We start from the raw sequence: 26,261 nt of genomic DNA, 5'->3' as shown, positions 1-26,261 counted from the left end.
GAAAAAGATTGGTATAATATACTATTCTAAAAGTTGTTCCACACAGCGGTAGAAAACCCTGTTCTCATGAGCAGTGGTCCCCAACCTTTCTTAGGCTGGGGACCGGCAGGGCATCGGGCCGTGCCCACGGGCCGCGCAATGCACAGGCGCGGGCCGCACCTGATTCTCTCTCCCCACCCTCCTGCAGTAAGAAGCTTCCCGGGCCGCAAGCTTGCGGCCTGGGAAGTTTTTTACTGCTGGGGGGGCGGGGAGAGGGAGCCGCAGCCCGGCACCGGGCCGCGGCCCGCAGGTTGGGGACCACTGCTCATGAGGAATCAAAAGAGAAGAAACAGGATCCAAGCCATGGCACAAGCCCCCCCCCCCCCAGCATCCACACCAAGACTTCCTCTATTTTGCAAGACAAGTGACACACAATGTAATTTAGCAATTTTTAATGGGGGGCTGTTATAAGAAATGTATACATAAAACAGAATATCAAGAAAAAATTTAGGTTCCATAAGAAATTACAAGGTAAATCATACATTTTGGTTTAAAATGATCACACGGTAAAATCATTATGAACTTTGGTTTTAAAAGATCACACGGCAAGTGATGAATCTTGGTTTTAAAAGATCACAATGTAAGTGATTTGACTTTGATTTTAAAAGACTACCTCCTCCGCTTACACGCCGGAGCCCACAATACACATTGAAGACTTAAGGGATTGGGGTGGGGGGGGGAGATGTAAGGAAGAGATAAACCCTACCTGCCAGATTCATATCACTACAGAAGTTTTAAGGGGCTTATGAACTGAGCAAAGGAAGACAGAAGACATTTATCCCATTCAAAGCATATGGAGGAATGTGCTGCTTTAGCATGTTACACGGCACCGTTTAGAAGTGATATGTGTAATATACAGCTCCAAGAAGCATCCCAGGCTTTCAGGGATGGGCAAAGACAGCCCACATGAATTCAGTCATTCCCCAACCCAGCCAAAAGGGGAACAGTGGTGATACAGGAGAACCCAAAAGGCATGTTGAGAGAGACCGTGCTAAAGGTTCTCCCAATTCCCAAGAACTCTTGTCTTGCTCATGGCCAATTCTAGAGCTTCTGGAGGACAAATACCTAATTGGAATAAATTTGATTTAGCCATTGACCTAAGTCATGCAAAAACAGCACACACGCATGGTAGAATTCATTCTGGGCTATACCATTCCAGGATATACTTCCAATGGGGGGGCAGTTAAATATCAGGAGGGAAAAAAGGTCATAGCCTACCGTTTCCACTTGTGTGCAAAGATTTTCCCCATGTGGGGGAGGCATTTCCACCACCGCATCCCCACCTACAACTTACAGTGCGATAGTCCAAGAATAGTTTTGACACCTGTAGTTGATGTGGCAATAAGTACCTATAAAGCCCTCATTTCAACGGCAGAAATTTACATTAAGTTTTCCCGTTAAGCCTGACCATGTGTGATATCCTGGACATCTTTATTTTACAGGCGGGAGGGCACAGCAGCAACACTCCTGGCTGACAGTCTCCCCCAAAGGAATTAGTAGAGATTTAATGGAGAACAGCAGACAAATCTGTGAAAAGCACCTGTCCAACATAGAGGCGTTCTAAGAAACCAATCGATAAACACTGATTACAGGAAATTAGACACCGCTTCCCCTTGGATTCTAGGGCATGGGGATTCTTACTCATGCTCCTCTGACAGTGAGCAGGGACACACCAAGAAGTCCTGCATGCCTGGTTTAAAAGACAAAAGCAAGATTAAAAAAAAAGAAGGCCTCTCCCCTTCCCAAGTGACCCCCTGGGTTAAAAAAAAACAAAAAACAGTCTCCCTGTGATTAATTCTTCCAGACAAACAGACAAAAAAAAAGTAGGAAGGGGAGATTTGTTGGAGGACCCTTCAGCTTGAATGCATCGGCTGGCCCATAACAGAGGTGCCAGATGTGGGGGGAACAAAGGGGTCTCCTTCATGGAAATGGGGGAGGTAAAGGGTGGCAAAGGTAGCCGCGTTGAAGCCCTGAGGGTGAGGAGGAGGGCCTAGCTGGTGGTGGGTGGGGCTGAGCCCGGGGGGCTGAGCTTGAAGCGGCCCAGGAGGGAAAGGCAGGGGCAGTGCAGAACCGTCGTATTCATCCCGCGAGCCGGCTCCTAAGTTGCGCTTGCCCTTCTGGCGGCGATTGCAGAACCAAACACGGACGACCTGCAGGTGCAAGGAGGGGGAAGACACACAGATTACCACCAGGGCATGCAGGGCCTGCCCTCTGTCCCCACACCCCTACCTCGCAAACTGGTTATCGGAGAGAGTTGTACAAGCCCTCTCCTTTGGACAAGGAAAAAACCCCTGAAATCTGCCCCATCAGGGGTAAGAAGAATCAAATCAGGGATCCCTCCCCTTCACCTGGCCCTTTTCCAAAAGCTGAGTGGCATATGTCACTCTCACTTTAATTTTAACCCTCAACCATCCCTTGGAGGTCGGTTAGGCTGAGAGAGTAACAAGCCCAAGGTGAGCTTTATAGCTGAGTGAGGATTCAAACCCAGGCCTAGGCTTGGGGTGGTGGGTTAAGAGGGGTGGTGGGTTAAGAGCGGCGACTTCTAATCTGGCGAGCTGGGTTTTATTCCTCGCTCCTCCACATGCAGCCAGCTGGGTGACCTTGGGCTCGTCACCACACTGACACAGCAGTTCTCCAAGAGTTCTCTCAGCCCCACCTACCTCACAGAGTGTCTGTTGTGGGGAGAGGAAAGGGAAGGCTATTGTAAACCGCTTTGAGGCTCCTGGTAGCGAAAAGTGGCATAAAAAAAAACCCTCTTCTACTCCCTTCTGGATCCGCCACTCAGGAGCAAAGAGGCGGGCACTCACATCCTTCTCCAGATGGAGGTCATCAGCAATCTGTGAGATCTCTTGCAGGTTGGGCTTGGGGCAGCGCAGGAAGTAAGTCTCAAGCGAGCCCCGCACGTTAGTCTCGATGCTTGTGCGTTTCCGTTTCCGAGCCTGGAGCAAGGCAGATTCTGAAGCACACAACTGGAAAACGGTATATAAATATAATAAATAAGAGATGTGTCCAGCAACACTACTTAGATGTTGCAAAAAAACAAAAAAAACCCCAATAGTTGGATGAGCCCTTCTGTCCCTGTGGTGCAGCTGCAAGGACACCGTATCCCACGTCCTTCTTGAACCACAAAGAAGAAGAGTTGGTTCTTATATGCCGCTTTTCTCTATCCAAAGGAGTCTCAAAGCGGTTAACAATTGCCTTCCCTTTCCTCTCCCCACAACAGACACCCAGCAGAGAGACTCTGTGAGAGCAAGAAGAGAAACTGGTGAAGGGTCTGGAGTGAAGAGGACCAAAGGAAGAAGAAGAAGAAGAATTGGTTCTTATATGCCACTTTCTCTACCCGAAGGAGTCTCAAAGCAGCTCACAGTCGCCTTCCCTTTCCTCTCCCCACAACAGACACCCTGTGGGGTGGGTGAAGCTGAGAGAGCCCTGATATTACTGTTCAGTCAGAGCAGCTTTATCAGTGCTGTGGCAAGCCCAAGGTCACCCAGATGGTTGCATGTGGGGGAGAGGGGAATCAAACCTGGCTCACCAGATTAGAAGTCCGCACTCCTAACCACTATACCAAGCTGGCTTTATACGGAATCAAAGTTAGTACTATCTATTCAGACTGGCCATGGCTCTCCACCTTACCCACTTTAATATATTTATCATAAGGCAGAGTTATATGCACAAAGCATACAATAATATAAAATTTGTCATCAAACAGGTGCAGCAGTTACGAAGACAGATTGGGCAATCCCCCTAAATACTAACATCTGAGCTTTCAGCCCACTCAGTCGCAGCCGAGGAGATTGTAAAAGAGCTCCATCATATCTCCCTGGAAAGCACGACGCGCCTGTGACAGATGGGACAGAGTTCGACAGGCTGCACCACAATCCGATCCTGGTATTTTGCCCCCAAATACATTGCCCAATATCACGGCCTTTTATATGGACCGACAAGCAGCAAAAAAGGAAGGAGAAACAAAATCCAACCCGAAATAAGAGTTGAGAAACTTAAAAGATAGAGAAAACTAGAAATGTGCTTAATGTATGTCAGACCATTGGTCCAACGAAGTTAGTACTGTCTACTCAGATGGGCCATGGTTCTCCAGGGCCTTTCACCTTGTCCCCTATTATTTATCATTTATGCTGTATTTAAAGCACTCAAATATATAAAAATAGTAAAAGCAATAAAAACAGCAGGGAATGACACTTTGCTGTCTATAGATCCAAATGACAAAGGGTGCCTGCACTCGAAAGCTCACGCCTTGAATAAATCTTTGTTGGTCTTAAAGGTGCTACTGGACATATATTGTGACATATATCGTGACATCCGAAGACCTAAGGTGTTTCGATCTTTACAGGTCTTCCACAGACATCAGTATTAAGCACCCACCGATTTTTTTAAACACACAGATAAACATTTTATGTCTGGATTCATGTATTTAATACGTATGCGGCCTATAGGAACAAGTGTAACTCCCTGCTATTTCTATCATGTTTTATATTGAACTCCTTAAATAAAACACAAATGATATATTTACTTTAAAACACATTTTTCGTTCTCAACCTTTTTAGGATTTCAAGGACTGAACCTGAGACCTTCTGCGTGCCCCTGAGGTGCGTCCCATCCGTCCCCCTCCCTTCCCCGCTCACACCTTATAGTCATGACCTGACCAAAAACGCAGGGGCCCAGACTGAACCTTCCCACCTCCGTAGCTCACCTGTTGGAGGTTTTCATTGCTGTCCGCCTCATGCAGCCAGCGCTGGAGGAGTGGCTTAAGTTTGCACATGTTCTTGAAGCTGAGCTGTAGGGCCTCAAAGCGGCAGATGGTAGTCTGGCTGAACATCTTCCCTGCAGGAAGACAGAGAGGGGGCGGGAAAGAGGAATCAGGAACACTGACGACACCTTTAGTTGTGGGAATTAACAAATCATAGAGTTGGAAGGAACTTCCAGGGTCATCTAGTCCCACCCCCTGCACAATGCAGGAACTCACAACTACCTGCCCACCACAATCCACCTAAGTTCATAAAATCAGCATTTCTGTCAGATGACTATTTAGTCTCTACTTAAAAACTTCCAAAGGAGAACGCATAACCTCCTGAGGAAGCCTGTTCCACTGAGGAACCGCTCCGTGAAGAACTTCTTCCGGATGTTTAGCCGAAAATTCTTTTGAATTAATTTAAGCCCATAGGTTCTGGTCCGACCCTCTGGGGCGACGGAGAACAAATCTGCTCCATCTTCCATATGACAGCCCTTCAAATATTTGAAGATGGTTATTATATCAACTCTTAGTCGTCTTTTCTTCAGGCTAAACAGATCAAGCTCCCTCAATCTTTCCTCATATGACTTGGGTCTCCAAACCCCTCACCATTTTTGTACCTCTCTCTGGACACGCTCCGGTTTCTCTACATCTACATGTCTTTTAAAGGTAAAGGTATCCCCTGTGCAAGCACTGAGTCATGTCTGACCCTTGGAGTGACGCTCTCTAGCGTTTTCATGGCAGACTCAATACGGGGTGGTTTGCCAGTGCCTTCCCCAGTCATTACCGTTTACCCCCCAGCAGCAAGCTGGGTACTCATTTTACCGACCTCGGAAGGATGGAAGGCTGAGTCAACCTTGAGCCGGCTGCTGGGATTGAACTCCCAGCCTCATGGGCAAAGCTTTCAGACGGCTGCCTTACCACTCTGCGCCACAAGAGGCTCTTACATGTCTTTTAATACAGCCCCAAATCCCATTTGCCTTTTTAGCTGATTCATATTCGGTGCATGGTCTACTAAGTCCCCCTGATCCTGCTCATATGTACTCCTGCCAAGACAAGACATATGTACTCCTGCCAAGGCATTTGATTTTTCCTACCTAAATTTAAGAAATTTACATTTCACTATTAAAATTCATTTCATTCGTTTTAGCCCAGTTTTCCAGCATGTCAAGATCATCCTGTATCATGATTCTGTCTTTTGGTGTGTTTGCTCCACCTCCCAGTTTAGTATCACCTGCAAATTTAATAAGCACCCCTTCTATTCCTTCATCCAAATCATTTGTGAATATGTTGAACAACGCAGGGCCCAGGACAGATCCCTGAGGCACCCCACTTGTCACTCTTCTCCATGAAGATGAACTATTTACAAGCACACTTTAGGTGCGATCTGTCAACCAGTTCTCAATCCACCTAACAGTAATAGGATCCATACCACATTTTAACAGCTTGCCAATAAGAATATCATGCAGAATCTTATCAAAAGCCTTACTGAAATCAAGGTAAACTATGTCCACAGCATTCCCATGATCTAGCAAGGTAGTAACTTCCTCAAAAAAAAGAAATGAGGCTAATCTGACATGACTTGTTCGAGCTTGGGAATTTCATTAGAGCAATATGTGACTTATTATTTTAAAAGACTGGAATCCTGGCTTCTCCTCACACACCCCATCACCAAGAAGGCCTTGAGGCAGCTAAGAAGATAAACAGATCAGTATCACATTTAACATAGCAAAAGTCTTTCTCTCTCAAGTGCCTTCTTAAAGATAAGGGTTCTTTGCAGCACTTCCAAAATACTCCCTTAGGCGAGGCATCCCAGGGGAAAAGGGCTTACTGCTAAAAATGCTTGTTAAAAATTATGCAGGTTACAAATTGAGAAAGGCTTTAAAGGTAGAAACCAAGTCCTGGAATTAAACCCAGGAATAAGCAGACAACCAATCAAAGGAGCTTTTTCAAAAGAGGCAATGTGCACTTTCTAAAAAAGAAAATTAGCAGCTGCATTGTGAATTAAGGTCTCTGGCTTTTCTTCAAGGGTAGTTTACTATGGTGAGCATTATAGTAATTGTGCCCAGAAGTTAGAGAAAACCTTGGAAAATAGTGAATACTTGAGAAGTGGTTATTCAAAAACACCCAAGTGTTTATCATGGTACAGCACAAATATAAGGTCTGCTTAAACTTTACAAATTAAATTTCAGGAAAAAAATACTTGAATCTGGAAACTCCATGTGGAGACATACTGAAAAATTGAACTTAACCTTGTCTGTAAGAGACATTTACTATATTCCTGTTCCTGTTAAGAGGCGAAGCAGATTGATAATAGAATTGTTAATGTTTTAAACTCTCCAAACCCTAAATTTTATACCCAGATATTCAGATAAACCTCATATTTAAAACAATTATCTGTTTGGTTTCGTGGTCTGGTTTAGGGGACCCAGTTAGGTTTAGAGGTTAACAAGTGGCCTTTAATCTGGAGAACTAGATTTGCTTCCCCGCTCTTCCACCACAGCCAGTCAGCTGGGTGAGCCTGAGCCAGTCACAGTTCTCTCAGAGCTCTCTCAGACTCACCTACCTCACAGGGTGTCTGTTTGGGGGAGAGGAAGGGTAGGTGATTGTAAGACGTTTCGAGACTCCTTCCAGTTGTAAAAAGCACAATATAAAAAAAACCTCTTTGCTGTCTTTGTCATAAAAGAATTAAACTGTGTAGATTCAAAGCTTTTAATCAAATTTAAAATGTTTTATGGAGGAAGAAAGAATTCTCTCAGAAACCTGTTTTTTGTTTTTTTTTACTTCTAATGATATCCTTTTCTACTGGGGATCAATTTGAGCCCCTTTTCCAAGAAAACCAAATCTTCATTTCCAGCACTTTGTAAGGCTACCCACCATACAGCACACCCAAGGCAAGTCCGACATCTGCTTGCGTGAATCCTAAAGTGATCCTTTTGTGCTTCAGCTCCTTGGCAAACTGTTCCAGTTCTTCTGAGGTGGGAATCTCCTAGGGGAGAAGAGAGGAGGGAGGGCTTCCGTTAGGAAAGCACGAAAACCAAGACTTCCACCCACCACCCCACTCCCCACATAGCTCCCAGCACAGACAACCAATTAGCATTTAACTGGTCTGACCAGTACGACTGTGTTCTATCAGGTAAACACCAGTTTACAACAGATTGCGTCAGGTTCCCATTTCCTCGGCGGTTTTCTGCTCAAGGGCCGGTAATTTTTGAAAGTCCTATGAGGAAAGGCTGAGGAACTTGGGAAAGCTCAGCCAGGAGAAGAGGAGGTTGAGAGGGGACATGGTTGCTTTTTCATTGTTTGAAAGCTTGTCCGTTGGAGGAGGGCAGGGAACAGTTCCTGTTGGCAGCAGAGGAGAGGACCCGCAGTATGGGTTTCAACTAGGTGGAGAACAGTACCAGGGGAAAAAATTTCACAGAGTAGTTCAGCAGTGGAATCGGCTGCCTAATGAGGTGGTGAGCTCCCCCTCAATGGCAGTCTTCAAGCAGTGGCTGGACAGAGACTTGTCATGGATGCTTTAGGCTGATCCTGCATTGAGCAGGAAGTAGGATGAGATGGCCTGTATGGCCCCTTCCAACTCTATGATTCTAAGAGCTGGCTGCCTTGTAACATCTCTGTGGAGTACCATGCCATAGGGCAGAGGTGCCCAAACTGTAGCATGCTGCTGGCAGGGGTTCATGGTAACTGTAGTCTATGGACTCCTGGAGAGCCACAATTTAGGCACCACTGCCATGGAGTCTACCCTCCAAAGCAATCACTTCCTCCAGTGGGACTAAGGATGCCAGCCTCCAGGTGGGACCTGGGGGTCCCCTGGAATTACAGTTCATCTCCAGGCTACAGAGATCAGCTCCTTGGAGAAAATGGATGCTTTGTATTGATAAGACTCTATGCTATTGCACGCCACTGAGGTCCCTGTCCTTTCCAGGTGCCATCCCCAAATCTCCAGGAGTTCTACAACATGGATTCGGCAACCCTAAGGGGAACTGACCTCTGTATTCTAGAGATGAGCTATAATTAGGGGATCCTCAGGTCCCACCAGGAGGCTGGGATCCTTAAGTACTGGATCTCTTTAACTGGAGAAGCTCGGCTTTGAAGCTGGAATCTTATGCATCGAAAACAGAGGCTCTATTGAGTCACACCCCTCCCTAGGAGGAGCTTTTCACAAATAGTAATGCTTAAACCATTAAAAAAAAACTACAGTCTATTACAGAAGTGAAGCAAAAAGTTCAGAGTGACTAAGACTCGAGTCCATTAGCACATTTAAAGTCCAACAAGATTTCCAGCGTAGGAACTTTTAAAGAGTCAAAGCTGTTTTAATGACTCATTTCCCAACTTGGAGCTGGCGACTCTCTGAAATAAGGTGTCTGAGGAAAGAACACCCAGCATTGTGTCTGTTTTTTTCCTTGTTCAGGCACCCTGAGAACTTTCCCAGAATGGATAAAACTCCCAAGATAGAGCTAACCCCTTCCTTCCCCAAGGCCATGAGGCAACCTCTGTCTACCAACTCTTGGCTATGAAGTCACCTCTATCTACCAGTCATGATCTAGACTTCCAGTGTGAAGCAACCATCTTTTCATTTAAGTGTCATTCCTATTGTTTTCTCTTTACACAAAAAAATTAGAAGAAAGAGTTGGTTCTTATGTGCCACTTTTCTCTATTCAAAGGGGTTGCCAAGTGGGCTTACAATTGCCTTCCTCTCCCCACAACAGACACCCTGTGAGGGAGGGGAGGCTGAGAAAGCCCTGAGACTACTGAAGAAGAGTTGGTTCTTATATGCTGCTTTTCTCTACCTTCCCTTTCCTGTCCCCACAACAGACACCCTGTGGGGTGGGTAAGGCTGAGAGAACCCTGATATTCCTGCTTGGTCAGAACAGCTTTCTCAGTGCTGTGGGGAGCCCAAGGTCACCCAGCTGGTTGCATGTGGAGGAGCAGGGAATCAAACCCGGCTCACCAGATTAGAGGTCTGCACTCCTAACCACTACACCAAGCTGGCTCTTAAAGGAGTTCACTAGATCAGGGGTAGTCAACCTGTGGTCCTCCAGATGTCCACAGACTACAATTCCCATGAGCTCCTGCCAGCAATTGCTGGAAGGGGCTCTTGGGAATTGAGGTTCATGAACATCTGGAGGACCACAGGTTAACTAAGCTCTGACTGATGGCTGTTTAGCTACATCACTCAGCAAAAACAGCTAGAACTAGGTAAACTTGAAGCTTTGTCCAGACTTTGACTCTTTTAATGTAATATTAACAAAGCTGGACTAGATCAAGAGGTCGGTAACATTGCCTGCTAAGAGAAGCTCTGACAGATTTTATAATGATGAGTTCTCAACACAAAGACAGACTATCATGAGAGGGGAAGAGATTCTTTTCAGCTAGTGCTTCACACAATAAAGTATTTTTGACTGTCCCTCGGTATAAAGGGCATGCCCTGCCATGGGATACTAAGTAACAATTTAAGCATTATTTAAAAACTTTGAAATCACTGAATTGGGTATTCTTATTGGGATTCTTAGCCATTGCAACCAGACATACAGAATTTTACTCTTTACACCAAGTCAGCTTGGTATAGTGGTGGCTTCAAATCCAAAGTGCCGGGTTTAATTCCCCACTCCTCCAAGTGCAGCCTGCTGGGTGACCTTGGGCTAGTCACAGTCCTGTTACAGCTGTTCTCAGAGCATTTCTATCAGAGCTCTCAGCCCCACCTACCTCACAGGGTATCTGTTGGAGAAAGTGAAAGGGAGGGCAATTGTAAGCTGCTTTTGAGACTCCTTCAGGCAGTGAAAAACTGGATCTAAAAACCAACTCTTCTTCTTTTGGTATTCCTAGAATTCCAACCCCATTATTTTGACAGAAATTATATTTAAATACTAAAGGAATTTTCCCAGTACATGTCTTCAGTAACGTGATTCAGGCTCTGTGGATTCCCAAAGTCCATTGTCTTAAAATCCTGGTGATTGAGCCCAGACTATCCAGAGAGAATTCAACTACCAGCCATCAACAAGACCTTGATCAGTTGGCCTGAACTGTCTGTTCATCTTCCATGTATTGTTAGCAGCTCCTCTCCTGAAGATTTTATCGGAATGGACTTGAATTCTTTCTCTGCTTCTCACCTGCCTTGGAAGCCCCTTGCATAGGTAGCCGAGGAACTACTATTTACCCTATGGGGAAATTTATGAGTATCTCTACACATCAGGGCAAACAGCAGCATACTGTAACCCTGACTAAATTTGGCCCCTACATGCCTGGGTACTATTGAGTTAACAGAGGAAAACTCCCAAGTATACATCTGATGGGTTTTGCCCCCAATGTGTTAATACTGCAGGGAAAACTAAATATCACTACTGCTTGTTACAGTTTAACCCCCCCCCCCAAATCTATTGACCCTTTGAATGGAGCTGCAGCTCTGAATAGCTGCAAAAGCATCTTTTATCCCTGCTAGAATCTCAGGATAGGTACCTGGACTCAAATGTTGCCAACCTAGGGAGTTAAAAGCAACAAACCTTTGCATAATAGGCCACCAGCACACACGCAGACGGGACCATTAAATCTAGAGGAGCGAAAAAGTTCAAAAGACCAGCAAAGCACCAAAAACCAAGAGAATTTACTGTACTCCTAAAGGGCCCAGCGATGCAGGGCTTCCCTTCATCTGAGTAACAAGGAAATGAAGAGCCAGGTCAGTCAGTGACACAAAACACAAGGCCAAAGCCTTGTGCAAAATCAGATTAAACTAATAAAAATATTTTTTAAGTCTCCAAAAATTCCCTACATGCTGCATCAACAGGCTTTGTTGGGGAAATCTCTCCTTTGGTAGTTCTTCACTTCTTTGTTCTAAAGAGTTACCGAAACAGATTTCTCTGACAAAGCCTTTTGGCAAAACGCATAGGGAAGCTTTGGAGTAAAAAAAAAAAAAACTTTTCTAACCAGCTGATTTTATGCCATTGGCCTTGGGCCTTGTTTTTTGTTCCCTTCCTCTGACTAATTGACTTGGCCCTCCTTGTCTGGAGGAGTCAAGCTAATACACAGAAACCCCCCCTCCACACCCTCTCTTCAAGAGAGGTAAACAAGTCCCAGGTATTTGCCAGGTGAGCTCTTTTTTATAGCAGACTTGTTCTTTTTCGGCCTAGGGCCCAGCCTGCAGCAAGGATCACATCATGACCGAGAATCTTGTTACGCAACAGCCCTGGCATCATCTGCATTGAGTGGTGACTTCTGCTTGACCCTGGTGGGCCATTGAAACGGGGCTCTCCCAGAATCCGGCAATTTTTATCTGAGCCACTACCTGTCCTCCTCTGCAGAACAGCAAAACAAAAAAACAAAGAACCTCCCCAAAAACTCAAAGGATAAGGCAAGAGGTCCCCGCTTCTAAAATTTTGGCACATTCTTGGAGCTCCTTTAAGGATTCGGTGTATAGCAAGCTTGGTGTAGTGGTTAGGAGTGCGGACTTCTAATCTGGTGAGCTGGGTTTGGTGCCCCGCTCCCCTACATGCAACCAGCTGGGTGACCTTGGGCTCGCCACGGCACTAATAAAACTGTTCTGACCAAGCAGTGATATCAGGGCTCTCTCAGCCTCACCCACCCCACAGGGTGTCTGTTGTGGGGACAGAAAAGAGAAGGAGATTGTAAACTGCTTTGGGACGTCTTTGGGTAGAGAAAAGCAGCATATAAGAACCAACTCTTCTTCTTCAATAATCTCAGGGCTCTCTCAACCTCATCCCCCTCACAGGGTGTCTCTTGTGGGGAGAGGAAAGGGAAGTTTAATGTAAGCTGCTTTGAGGCCCCTGCAGGTAGACAAGAGTGACATATAAGAACCAACTCTTCTTCTTCTAGCTATGTTAGACTAAAGCATCAGAACAAAGCTCAAGTCCAGGGGCATCTTTAAGACCAATAAAGTTTCATGGAAGGCAGAAGCTTTTGTATGCATGCACATTTCATCAAGTGACCCTGGACTCAAACTTTGTCATCCTTTATTGGCAATGTTCCTTGCAAAGACCCACCTCCCGGCCCCTCTGTTATGCACATTAAAATGTTAACGCACTTTCACACTTCCTGCATTATGTAGGAGGTTGGACTAGAGGACCATGGAGGTCCCTTCCAACTCTAGGATTCTGTAGCTGCCATCTCTAGGATGCAGCAATTGGCATAGACTGGTACATAGCTCCCATTTAGCAGCTTAATTTCCCAAGGCAGATTTTTGTGTTGTAGTAAGCACTGAGAATAATTCCTGTTAGCTATTGAGGGCATGTCCCCATAGGACATTTAGAGGGGGTTGGAACAATACTGGGCACACATTTCCATGTTAGCATGTTACTAGTGGATATAGAAAATCCCAACGACAGGAGCTACACCAGCACAAGGCCCCCACTCCCACCCTCTGCTACTCACATTGGTGGCCAGAAAGTCAGACCTGAAATACCCAGTCAGAGTCACAGGCCTACCACCCAAATGCTGCAAGGCCTTGATCAAGTCACCCTCACTCAACTTGAGTCGGTGGCAAAAGCCAATAAAGCATTGTGCTTGCAACATTGCACTAAGACCCCGGAGTTCAGCTGCCAGCCCCAGATTGGGAAATCCCTAGAGATTTGAGGCTGGAGCCTGGGGAAGGCAGGGTTCGGAGAGTCGAGGAGACCCCAGCAGAGCCCACCTTCCGTTTTCCCCAAGGGAACTGATCTCTGTACAAAAATCTAAATTAATAAATAAAAAATAAATAAATAGGATGAGCCTCGGGAACCTCTAACAAACGTTTAGAATAAGAAGAGTTGGTTTTTATACCCTACTTTTCACTGCCTGAAGGAGTCTCAAAGCGGCTTACAATCGCCTTCCCTTCCTCTCCCCACAACAGGCACCCTGTGAGGCAGGTGAGGCTTAGAGAGCCTGGATATTACTGAAGAATAGTTCGTTCTTATATGCCGCTTTTCTCTACCAGAAGGAGGCTCAAAGCAGCTTACATTTGTCTTCCCTTTCCCCACAACAGATACCCTGTGAGGGAATTGAGACTGAGAGAGCCCTGATATATCCTGCTCAGTCAGAACAGCTCTATCAACACCATGGGGAGACCAAGGTCACCCGGCTGGCTGCATTTGGAAGAGAGCTGAATCAAACCCGGCTCGCCAGATTAGAAGTCCACACTCCTAACCACTACACCAGGGGTAGTCAAACTGCGGCCCTCCAGATGTCCATGGACTACAATTCCCAGGAGCCCCTGCCAGCATGTGCTGGCCCTCACAGGGTTGGAAAAACATCCCCTGAAGTAGAAATTTGAGGTTTGGGGGATGAAACACCAGCTCATCCTGACCATTTCTCCACTGCAGCCACTCACTGTTTCCTTAGAGCTGCTACAGCCGACAGCAGCAACCCCCGAGGTACAGAGCCCATTCATCTTCTAGGGTGGAAAGACTTAGGGGCAGCCATAAGGGGCAGAACCTTCATCTTCCCCGATTTATTGCAAGGAGTTCTGCAACAGCCAGTACTTTTCCTCTCTGCTTGTTTACACCCTATCCAAAGAGGGGTGCAGACTTCATTGCCGCTGTTAACTGCTGGCAACAGCAGACTTACAGCTGTCCCCACAGGGCTTCCGAGATAAGAGACATTCAGAGGTAGGAGGTCATTGTCTCCCTCTGCATCACAAGCCTGATATTCCATGAAGGTTTCCCACCCAAATACCAACCAGGGAATACCCTTTCTTAGCTTCTGAAGACATCAAGTCAAGGGGAATTGACTGCCTCGCCTTGCAAAGGAGTAAACTCCCCCTAACTGAGCACACACAGTGCCTATAATCCCCTTATTTTTATTTATACCTTCCCTTTCTTACCTGGTGGGAACTCAAAGCAGCTCAAGTCATTCTCCTCGCCTCTGTTCTATCCTCACAACAACCCTGTGAAGTCGGTTAGTCTGAGAGTGCATGAGTGGCCCAAGGTCACCCAGCAAGGGATTTGAACCTGGGTTTTCCAGTGCCTGATCTGATACTTTAACCACAATTTATTTATTACATTTGTATACCGCTCTCTCCTAAGGGCTGAACTGTGGCTCTCCAGATGTCCATGGACTACAATTACCACAAGCCCTTGCCAATAGGCTATGCTGGCAGGAGTTCATGGTAATCGTAGTCCATAGACATCTGGAGAGCCACAGTTTCACACACACACACCGGCACTATGCCATGCTGGCCCTCATAAGAGAATAAAGGCACCCAAGACCAGTAAACTTTGAAGCAATTTAGAAAATATGGCAGAACTAAGAGCTAATCAATGAGCAAGGGTGGATCAGAAGAGGGTGTGTGTGTGTGAGGGGGAGGTCTGTTCATAAGATTGTTGGGGCTGGATTCTTATCTGCCCACTCAGAGAGATCAAGATCTCTTTCACCCAAGTAAGGGAGTTTCCTTAACTCCTCGCTACACCCCAAACATCAGTTATCTTATGTTTTGTGAATACATGTGGGATGGGCCAGCTCAGTCAACAGCTGCACAGAACAGGTGAGGGTGAAGGTTTAGGATCAAAGAAGGTGAGGCTCTGAGATTACAAGAGAAAGAACTTGGCCTTCAATAGAAACCTTTGAATGAGGGGCATGACCCATGAGCCCTCAGGGAAGTGCAGCACTTAAAACTGGATAAATTAAATGGTGGACATGCCCAGCGTTGTCCCTATGAGGCTAACAGCCAGAAGTTCAACAGGTGAAACTTTTTGTGACACAGCAGTGAGAAAAGCACAGAACAGGGCAACTAAAATGATTAAGGGGTTGGAACACCTTCCCTATGAAAAATCGGTCAAAGACGTAAGGGCTCTTTGGCTTGGAGAAGAAAAGAATGAGAGGGTGACATGATAGAGGATTATGAAATTTTGCACGGGGTAGAGAGAAGGTAGAGAAAAAAGTAAGTCTCACAATAGACAAGAGCTCATGGGCACTCAACGAAATTAACAAGCAGTAGGTTCAAAACAAAGAAAATGAGAAATTAACACATAATTGGCAAAGACTAATTAACATGTGGGATTCACTGCCTTATCAAGGCAGCAGCTACAAGAGGGGACAACATAAACATGAAAAGCATTGGCTGCATTTGCCTCTGCAGGCCAGGGTCCAGTGAGATGCAGAAAAGACAGGCAACAAACCCAAAGACGGCCAATTAAGTTTTCAGTCAGGGCGGGATTCAAAGGTAGAGCTCTGAGAGATCCCTTTCAGATATTGACACAGGCTCGAAGCACACAAGATGGACCCAAATCCAAACACCCCACTGTGCCATGGAACATGCTGAGCGACTGAGCCCCTCTATCTAACCTACCTCTCAGGGTTGTTGTGCAGATAAAACGGAGGGACAGCAATGTTGCAAGCCACTCTAGGCCTCTACTATGGAATAAAGCAGGGTACATTAAAAAAAAAAGAAAGTCCTTGTTCCCCGGGTATTCAACCAAGTGGCTAGCAAGCCTCAAATGAAACTCCCACCCCTGTACTCAATATGCCCTTATCTTCCCCTTTACAATCCCCCAAAGTCTGGAGGGCAGCTTTATACTGGATGCAAAAGCTGCAGAAGAGAAAACACACACAATTTACAATTTTACCCCACGAGGGATCAAAAAGAATCCCATGATAACGTGTTTTCTATTTTGGCACTTCATGATCCACTCTAAGAGGCAGCTTTCGAACCCCCCACCCTGTGCCCCAACCTTCCCCTCCATCTCCAAGCCTTATTCTCAGTCCCAAAGCACTGGATCCGGAATGCTATTTAATTTGTGTTAGATTATAATTTTATCAATTCTTCTTCCCAGTAGAAACTGATTTGCCTAATTTAGCCATTTAGACGACCCATCAACGCTAAGAAGGTGAACCCTGCAATCAAGTAACAAGTGCCTCGAAGCATGTACAGAGCACTTTTAACTACCCAGCAATCACTGCCAAATCGTGTCCCCTTCCACCAGCACAGATCTGGGGCTAGGGTTCAAGCCTGACAGTTTGTAGTTAGTCCTGCCACCTTCCCAAAGAAAAATGTACACCATCACCCATTTGGCCCCTTGCAACCCAAGGACATAACCTTTGCTTCAAAGAATCTAGTGCTCTGCCTCCATCCTCGCCAGCAGCAAGGATCTGCCCCTCCTGGCAAGGTTTTGGGAAGGGAAGATCTGATGAAGAACGGGGGGAAAAGGAAGGCTCCTCTTTCAACTTCATGGGAAAGGGCAGGAGAGAAAGATGTGAAAGTTCCCCAAAGCTCCCCAGGCCCTGTTAGCATAAAACCTGTTTGCAAGAAGCCCCGCTAACTCCCGAAAAGCGTTTCTTTGACAACCCCCAGTGTTGACAGCGTCGCCTGTAGCTAAGCCTGTTTGCCCACTGACGGTGCTCCCACTGATGTCCTCCCTCCTAAGTCTTTCTTTTGTGCTGGGAAACATGGGGCTAGCCCCCCCTCCCATGCCTTTGCATTTGAATAGGCCACTCTTAGTGGTCAAGAGGGCAGAGATTCGGAACCTGAGAGCTATCCAACTTGCCGTTCAATGCTGCTTTTCTCTACCATGTAGCACTGGGTTTAAAAAAGAAAAAAGGATTCTGCAGAGAATTCCAATGTCAGAAAATATAGGAGGCAAGAAGTAAAGAAAATAAATTAAAGTCTCTGGAAATAACAGGACATGGTAGAGAGAGGAATTACTAGGGTGTACTCTAGCCTTAATCACCTGTGCCTCTTACCTGGCATTAGTAATAAGGCATTCCACATCTCGCTCTTTACCATGTGGCAGCCATTTTAATACATGCTCATAAAATTCAAAATGGCGGCAGGAAGCTACAGCGGGTACAATCTAGATCTCCGTGCTTGCTTTGCAGGTAGAAATCTAGAATCCTCAGAACCAGTGGCTGAATGAATGAATGAATGAATGAATGAATGAATGAATGAATGAATGAATGAATGAGCAAACCAGCATTCCTGCTATTATTTGGATGAGGCAAAAAATAAGAAGAGAGAGAAAGGCAGTTCAGGTAGGCCCAGGCATCAAAATAGTTATTGTTGTCTGACTGGGTTAAATTAACAGCGGTTTTTAAAACTCAGATATTATAAAGTAAGGTGACCAGATTGTCCCACTTTTGGAGAGAAATCTGGGAGTAGCTGGCCAATTGTACTTATGTTGAAATTTAAAAATATATATTACAATGCTATTTTAGCATTTTATTTAGCATTTAGAATACTGAGCCTTCGGGGAGGGCGGTATATAAATCTAAAAAATAAAATAAAATAAATAAAGAAATAAATAAATTTTTGTGTTCTATGCATTCTATGAAACTTTTTGTTGCTCCATATAGACCAAATTTTTAATTTGTCCCAAAAGTGGGACAATCTGGTCACCTTACTCATAACCATGACACCAAACTGGCTCTTGTAGGTTTTTTCTTTTAACAAAAGTAGAAACAGAAAGAGAACAGACAGATCAATGGATTTAAGCAAACAATGATTTCCCCTTAACTACAGAGTCTTCACACAGATGAAAAGTGGAGCAGGAAAGATGTCGTAAGATGCTGTAAGGGTGGGGGGAGAAGGAAATAGCCTCTGGGTTGCTGGAAGAGATTGTTGCCTTTCCTTCCCACACTCCAGTAATTCTGTAACAGTAATACCTATAGACACAGGTTTTACAAAAGCTAAGCAAGCTACAGTTTGGGTCCAAAATTTTGAGAGGGCTCTGAATAAAAAAATTTAAGATAACTAGATTACCACTGTTGGTAATGCTCTTAAATGTGACAAAGCTGTTATCTTAAACCAGCCCTACTTGGAAAGAATATTTCTCAGGTCCTTCAATCAACGGAAGAAGCAGACTGCAGAACTTCTAGCAGATGAGTTGAACAGAGAGGGCAGGAACAATGCTCAGAAAAGGCCACACATTCATACAGCCAAGCCACAGATTCTCACACAGAGGGACAGGATGAGTAGATAATATTTAGCTTGAAGCGGAGAGATGATAGGAGAGCCATCTTCAAGTATCCGAGAGGCTGTGACGCAGAGGATGGAGCAGAGTTGTTCTCTGTTGCCCCAGATGGCCGGAACAGAACCAACGGTTTGGAATTAAATCAAAAGCGTTTTCAGCCAAACCTTGGTAGAATTTCCTGACAGAGCAGTACTTCAATGGAACAAGCTTATGCGGGAGGTAGTGGGCTCCCCTTGGAAAGTTTTTAAGCAGAGGCTAGAGAGCCATCTGACAGCCATGCTGATTCTGTGGATTTCGGCAGGGCAGGAAGGGATGGCCCAGTGCTCAGCTCTCCTGATCCTTGTCAATTGCTACCTTGAGGTCAGGAAGGTATTTTCCTCTAGGCTAAATTGGCTTATGGATCCTAGAGGTTTTTTTTTGCTTTCCTCTGGGCACAGAGCAGGGTTCACTGGGTGAGTGAGAGGGGAAGGGTAGGTGTGGATTTCTTGCCTTGAGAAAGGGGATGGACTAGATGACCCTTGGTGTCTGTGTTTCTCTGTCCACACAGTCACCCATCAAACATGTGTCAATGTGGCTAGCAGCTGTAGTCTTACTGGTATGCACTTCAAGAGAATACAGCATCTCACAGGCAACAATAACTGCTAACCAGAACTAGTTTGATTTTACATTCTCGTCTGCTGGACGAGAAGAGAAGCTTGGCAGAATAGATGGGAGGCAAATGAGCCACCCAAAACATGTTACTTTTCCCCAAAGCTTTGGCAACAACTCCCCAATTACCAGTGTTTGCAATAACCAGGAATCTTGCACCGATTCAAAGACTAAGACAGTTGTATTCTTGTACACACTTCCATGGCCTACTCTATGAGAAATAAAAAAAAGAAAATCTGGGAATCTTTTGTCTCAATTCACTACAAACTTTCTGGACAGCCATGTATGCATCACTGTTTACTGGTGCTTAGTGAAGGGACTGCCAAAGGAATCCAAAGCAGGATTGTTTGACCCCGTCAATCATCCCCCTCCCCCCCCAAAAAATAAAGTGGAATTTATTTATTTTTATACTGCCTCAAGAGCTCAGGGCAAAAAATAAAATCACAGACATGTGGCAAGAGAGTTAAAGATCTCCCAGGGATATTAAATGAGTGGACCTGAACAGTTCTCCATGAAAGCCATAAAACTATTCCCTAAATTCTAATGTCAGCTAGCCTAGCATCTCAGCACCAGTGTATTAATTCAGCTGCCCAGTATCTCGGAATTCTCTCAGGAACTCCCAAGCATCAAAACAAAATTTGAGTCCAGAGGCCTCTTTAAGATCAACAAGGATTTTATTCAAGATATTTTGTGAGCACACAAAAGCTGGTACCTTGAATAAAAATTTGTTGGTCTTCAAGGTGCCCCTGGACTCAAACTTTATTCTGCTGCTTCACACCAATACCACTACCCACCTGATCCCAATTCTTGAAGACAGCCTCAGGAATTCACAAGTTATCACTTACAAGAGTCGGAATGCCAAGGAAGCAAAGCACAGGGAAGCAAAACACGTTAACAAATTGTCTTCTGACAGCCTCAGCTCCGCTCACCTTCGATCTAGACCAATTCCCCACATGCTTCCCTTCCTCCTCTGCCAGCCCCACAGGAGAGCCAGTTACTCCTGCTGCTCCTCTGTTCTCAGCCTTCAGACACACTAAACTGCAATTCATTTCAGAGGGTAGCCCTGCTGGTGGGCAGCTAAGTCACTTCAAGGACAACCGCATTCTCAGAGACCTACAAGAATTTTAAGGCATACACCACCTTTCAAGAAGCAGGGCTCTCTTTGCTGTATACATTGTCAGGGATCAGATGAAGACAGCTTTGACACTCAAAAGCTTATACCCGACATATCTCTAAGGTTCCCCCCCCCCCCCCCCGGACTCAGATCTAGCAGCTGTTGGAGTGGTACAGCTGCATCCTTCCTAGATTAACACTGGATTGAGGAGTGAGAAAGGTACAGCAGTTAAGTCCCAAGATAATCCATCAGAAAACTCAACTAGAAAGCCATTTCCACAGCTGTTGGAGTGGTACAGCTGCATCCTTCCTAGATTAACACTGGATTGAGGAGCGAGAAAGGTACAGCAGTTAAGTCCCAAGATAAGCCATCAGAAAACTCAGCTAGAAAGCCATTTCCACACAGTTCTTACCTGCTGGATTGGAGCAGCAAGAAAGTGGATGATCCCAAAAACACAAGGAAGGAAAAACTAATCTGTCCAATGGCTTAATCTTTGTTATCTCTTTATTATAATAATAATTTCCACGCCAGGTGGAAATTAAAATAATAAAGAGATAACAGAGACTCTTAAATTTGGGGCTAATTTAATGATCTGCTTGGTCATTTTTTGCTCTTTCCTATACTGCAGAAGTATGCATCTTCAGTGCAATCCTAAACAGAGTAACCAAAACCCCCTGAAGCTAGTGTTAATTTCAAGAGGGGCTGGAGTATTTTAATTGGGGGGGGGGAAGAGAATAATGATACAGAATTCTAAATTATATGGAGAAAATGAAGTTTACTCAGGACAGACTACATTAAATCTTTCACCAGATTTTGAAACCAGCTAGCATCCGATGCAGGAGGTTATGACCACTGGCTTTAAATGCGGATTATACAAATTTATAAAGGACAGACTATTAGCCATGATAGAATTTCCAGCTGCTGGGGCTAAAACACAAGGAAAGCTTATCACTTTTGCTCTGTTTCCAGGCTTCCCGGAAACCCTGGGATGGCCACTGTTGAGAGAGGGATGATTAACTAGAGGGACTTTGGTCTAACCCAACAGAGCTCTTCCTATCTAGTAACAGTACAGACAGTCAGCTTAATATCTGAACAGTAGCTCTGGGGCTCAAACTTGCCTCGGGGTGGGAAGTACAGCTCATTCTGGACACCATATTTGGGGGGGGGGGGTGTCTCATGACATTATGGTCTTTGGATTTTAGTCAGTCAAGGAAAGCCTGATTAAACAGAACCTCCTGTGAAAAGAATATATTGAACCAGAAATGTTGCAGGGCTGTTTTTACGCTGTAATTTCTTCATTGGCTTTCTATGAAGCCCCCCCCCATAAGGCTCAGGGTGGTTTACATAAAGTGTCAAGAAATATACATAGAAATATAGTGGCAGTAACACAACAGTGGTTCCATAATTCAATATAACAGATTATAACAAAATAAGGCAGTTCACACCTTTAACACTCAAAAAAGAAGAATTGGTCTTTATATGCTGCTTTTTCTCTACCAGAAGGGGCCTCAAAGCGGCTTACTATCGCCTTCCCTTTCCTCCCCCCACAACCGACACCCTGTGAGGAATGTGAGGCTGAGAGAGCCCTGATATCCCTGCTTGGTCAGAACAGCTTTCTCAGTGCTGTGGTGAGCCCAAGGTCACCCAGCTGGCTGCATGTGGAAGAGCGCTGGATCAAACCCGCTTTGCCAGATTAGAAGTCCACACTCCTGCCAATACACCAAGCTAGCTCTGATGAGTAACTGCATCATTTCTCATCTGAAACATTAGACCAGGGGTAGTCAAACTGCGGCCCTCCAGATGTCCATGGACTACAATTCCCATGAGTCCCTGCCAGGGTTCGCTGGCAGGGGCTCATGGGAATTGTAGTCCATGGACATCTGGAGGGCCGCAGTATGACTACCCCTGCATTAGACCAACATTCACCCATACCGCCTCTGCTTTTCAGTTTTTCAGACTCTAAGATTCATGGTGCAGACTCCAGCCTTTTTCTCTTTTAACTATGCTCTTTTTCTAAGTTAAAGGCATCAAAAACAGATTAAAATGCTTTTTTTTAAACTTCATCTCTCTCCCCAGTGGAGATCAAAGAGATTTCAAGCTTCTCCTCCATTTTATCCTCACAACAACCCTGTGAGGTAGTTAGGCTAAGAGTATCCGACTGGCCCAAGGTCACCCAGAAAGCTTCCACGACAGACTGGGGGTCCAAACCTTGGCCTTCCAGATTTTATTCTGACACTAATCACTATAAGGTTTCCTTTTCCATACCTGTTATCCATCCGCACAGCCAACTAGTGGGGTAGATAAAAATAATCCCCATTTCCCGAGGGGCAAAAACAGTCTGAAAGGATAACTACAATATGAGTAGCAGGTCTAGACATCAACGACAGAACTGTGGAAGACAGAAGTCTACCAGCTGTGGATTTGCCTGTCACTGCAGCATTACAGAGCAGGAAAAGACACCTGATGAAATTCCAGCCACTACAGCTTCCTTAGCTAATATGTGTCCCGATGCACTACTAGATAATGGAACCCAGGAGAGGAAGAAGTCATTTATCACCAGGATGTCGGGACTTGGTTTGCTTTGAAATTGAATACTGTGACAAGAACCTTCTCAGGGTTCCAATCATTATTTACAAATCTTGCTTATTAAAACTTTTCTATGTCATCTTTTCACCTGGTTCAAGGCATTTTAAAGTACTAACTAAGACAAACCAACTCCCAAATTCCCTCCCCCAAACACACACCACACTGACAGCCCCATGAAAGTGACTAAACAAGGAGATGGCAGATCACCCAGGGACACCCAAAAAGCTGCCTAATTTAAAAAGAAATTGGGGTCCAAGTCTTGCAAGTACAGAAGAAGAAGAATTGGTTCTTATATGCTGCTTTTCTCTACAAGAAGGTGTCTCAAAGTGGCTTACAGTCGCCTTCCCTTTCCTCTCCCCACAACAGATACCCGGTGAGGGAGGTGAAGCTGAGAGAGCCCTGATATTACTGAAGAAAAAGAGTTGGTTCTTATATGCCGCTTTTCTCTACAAGTACATACATAGGTACATAAGACAATTGTTTCCAGCCATAGGCCATTACAATGCAATGCAATCAATATATCAGTTGATATAAAAACAGTAAAAGAATTAGAGTAATACATGCGGTAGTCCATAGATAATAAAAGACAATAAGAATTCAGGTTTCTAGCTCTCTGGTGGCATAAGTTTGGCTCGAATTTTCCTTGCGGCTAATGCAAATAGGGAAACATTATAACTAATTAGGGGATTGGTATCTGATAATAAAAAGACTATTTTGTCCAAATTCATAGGGAAGTTCTGGCCACTCAAACATCTCTCAATATATTTGGTTCTTGGCTCCAAGTATAGTGGGCAATCCAAAACATAATCTCTACAAGTAGGAGTCTCAAAGCAGCTTACAGTCGCCTTCCCCTTCCTCTCCCCACAACAGACACCCTGTGAGGGAAGTGAGGCTGAGAAAGCCCTGATATTCCTGCTCGGTCAGAACAGCTTTATCAGTGCTATGGTGAGCCTAAGGTCACCCAGCAGGCTGCACGTGGAGGAGTGGGGAATTTAACCTGGCTCGCCAGATTAGAAGTCCACACTCCTAACCACTACACCATGCTGGCTCCCAGGTGTAGCATCCCATCCGCTCAGTCTCTCTGCCCTCCTGGAAATAGCCAGTCCAAAAACAACAGAGCCACCCTGCAAACAATGTTCCACAGTACTACAGAAAACCTGGCAAACAGAAATTAAACAGGACATTTCTCCAAGCTGTACTCCCTAAAACACGTGGTCACTCTGAACAGGAAAACAAACAGACCGATGTCAGGAACGCATGTGGCTTCCGACCAGTATTAACACAGACCTCTTAATTAAGTTGTGGCTACCCAAAGTGAGGGGCAGTCTCGGCTCAGTGCCTCTGGAGAAGCAGGCTACCCCACAACCCAAGAAGACAGTATTCCAGGAAGGGTCTCAAAACATCTATAAAGGCATATAAGAGGCCCTTTCAGCCCTTACCCCCACAACCTCCTTACCTCATCTCCGCTGCCACCTTCTTCTTTGACCTCTCCGGAGACGACGGGCTCCTTGGGGCTCTTGCTGCCATCGCTTTGGGGGCTGCTGCCTGCGGTGAGAGCCTCCTCGGGCTGGCTGGTAGGGCTGCTGGTGGGCTGCAGATCGTAGACAGGCGACCCGGTCTCCTGGCTGCTGCCAGGTGCGGCCGGAAGGGCTAAGGTGGGAGTGGGAGGCACGAGGCAGCCCCCGGCCCAGGGGTGACCGTAGTAAGGCCCCGGCTGGTCACAGTCTCGTTCCAGTTTGATGTCAGGCTTTGGGCCCGGGCAGGCCTCCCCAGACTGAGTGACCCCATAAGGCCCCACCACCATGCCAGGAGGGTGTCCCCAGGCATCCCCACCGGTTGGGAAAGTGTACCAAACTCGGGGTGCCTCTCCACCTCCTGGGTGGGCTTCCACCACCCCTCCCTGAGGCCCATAGTCAGGCTTAAAGACGAAGCCCTGTCCAGGAGTCGCCCCGTTGAAGTTCTCAGGCAAGTAGCTCCCCGCGGATTCGTGATGGGGGGCGGCCGGGTGGTTGTTCAGATGGATGCCCTGGCCAGGGAAGGGGTACGAGCGGCCCAAGTGCCCCGCCATTGTGAAGGGAAGCAGCCCGGGAGCCTAGACAGCAAAGCAGGCACCTGACACACACACACACACACAAAAACAAAGGGAAAAGTGAGCAAAGAGAAGGGACCCAAGCACCCACCCTTGCAAAAAGTGGCAGAAGCCCAAGGGGGACCCTAGGCGGCCAACCCCAAGCAGCTGCGGCCCAAGCAGCTCCTCCCCGCAGCCGACCCTGCAGTCTGCAAAGCGCGGCCTCTCTCTACCTCGCTTCTGCCGGCCTTACCACGGATCCGGGGAAAGGCTCCGTCGGGAGCCCTTAAGCCGAAGGTCGGGGGCGAGAAGAAACCGCGACCAGCGCAGTTCCAGTCAAGGAGCGGCCGGGAGGGGAAGCTAGGAGGAGGCTCAACCACAGAGCGGGAAAGCGGCGGGGAGTTAAGCCGGAGGCAAGACCCAGCAGGGAAGTCACAGGCGCTGCGCTCGACGGCTATTGTAAGCCGCCTTGGACGCCCGCGAGTCGAAGAAGAGGCTGAGAAGGGCCGCAAAGAAATGCACAGAAACCCAAACCCACCAGAAGCTCAGCCAGCCAGAGACGCTCCAGAAGGCAGCAGTCAAGCTAGTCAAGAGGAGGAGGAGGTGGAGGAGAGGCCGGTGGGGAGAAGAAGGGACCCCAGGGGCCCGGGAGAAGCGAGGGGGAAAGAGGACGCTGCCCACGGACGGGAGCCCCGCATGTCTGGAAAGCAAGGGGCAGGGGAAAGCCGGAGGTCCGCCATCCTATGCTTGCAGCAGGGCCCGGCTTAATAAAGCCCCCGTGGCCACGCCTCTGCGCCAGGTATGGGCCAGAGTGGGTGACTGGAGGGGGGGGGGTGGAGATGGACACCGTCCCGCCCCATGGGAGCTTCAAAAGACCAGTCAAGGTTGGCTTCTCAATGGAGCTGCTTCTTCCTTCCCCCCCCCCCTCCCCTCCTCCAAAGCCATGGTCCTTCTCGAGCGCTCCCCATCAGGGCCTATTGAGGCCCAGACAATAGAGCCTCCGACCCGCCCTGGGCGAAGATTGCTGGGCGAGATGGCGGGGTGGGAGGGGAAAGGGTTTGGGAAAAGGGCGATAGGGTGCTTCAAAGCCAAAGGGGAAACGGGGGAGGAGACCTGAAGCCTCAAAAGAGGGCCCACCGAGGGGCCAAGGCTCCTTGCCTGGGGAGG

The 26,261-nt window shown here is 46.5% G+C and overlaps 1 protein-coding gene across 5 annotated transcripts; it reads right to left on the bottom strand.

Annotated features, from left to right (window-relative positions):
• Window positions 1–416: 416 nt before the first annotated feature.
• On the bottom strand, window positions 417–26,023 carry POU5F1 (POU class 5 homeobox 1). Of its 5 annotated transcripts, none has more exons than XM_077331084.1 (6): window positions 25,348–26,018; window positions 24,483–25,138; window positions 7,664–7,775; window positions 4,748–4,878; window positions 2,847–3,008; window positions 417–2,189 (listed from the first exon to the last, which is right to left on the bottom strand). In XM_077331084.1, exons 2-6 carry the CDS (start codon window positions 25,092–25,094, stop codon window positions 1,893–1,895), a joined length of 1,314 nt encoding a protein of 437 aa, XP_077187199.1. In that variant the 5' UTR covers window positions 25,095–25,138; window positions 25,348–26,018; the 3' UTR covers window positions 417–1,892. The 5 variants fall into 5 exon arrangements, with proteins under 5 accessions (XP_077187199.1, XP_077187200.1, XP_077187197.1 ...); XM_077331085.1 differs by having other exon boundaries at window positions 25,633–26,017; XM_077331082.1 differs by having other exon boundaries at window positions 24,483–26,017.
• Window positions 26,024–26,261: the final 238 nt, after the last annotated feature.

The sequence above is a fragment of the Paroedura picta genome, chromosome 3 (assembly GCF_049243985.1).
Source record: "Paroedura picta isolate Pp20150507F chromosome 3, Ppicta_v3.0, whole genome shotgun sequence".
Classification (NCBI taxonomy): Eukaryota; Metazoa; Chordata; class Lepidosauria; order Squamata; family Gekkonidae; genus Paroedura; species Paroedura picta.
The sequence above is the reverse complement of the archived record's forward strand: the minus strand, read 5'-3'. Positions and strand labels throughout refer to the sequence as shown.

Bases quoted from the DNA above. Each gene is read 5' to 3' on its own strand.
- POU5F1 (XM_077331084.1), bottom strand. From the start codon at position 25,094: ATGGCGGGGCACTTGGGCCGCTCGTACCCCTTCCCTGGCCAGGGCATC. The intron at 3,009-4,747 runs GTGAGCTACGGA...ACCGTTTTCCAG, and splicing joins GCAATGAAAACCTCCAACAG to TTGTGTGCTTCAGAATCTGC. The intron at 2,190-2,846 runs GTGAGTGCCCGC...TTGCACCTGCAG, and splicing joins ACCTCCATCTGGAGAAGGAT to GTCGTCCGTGTTTGGTTCTG.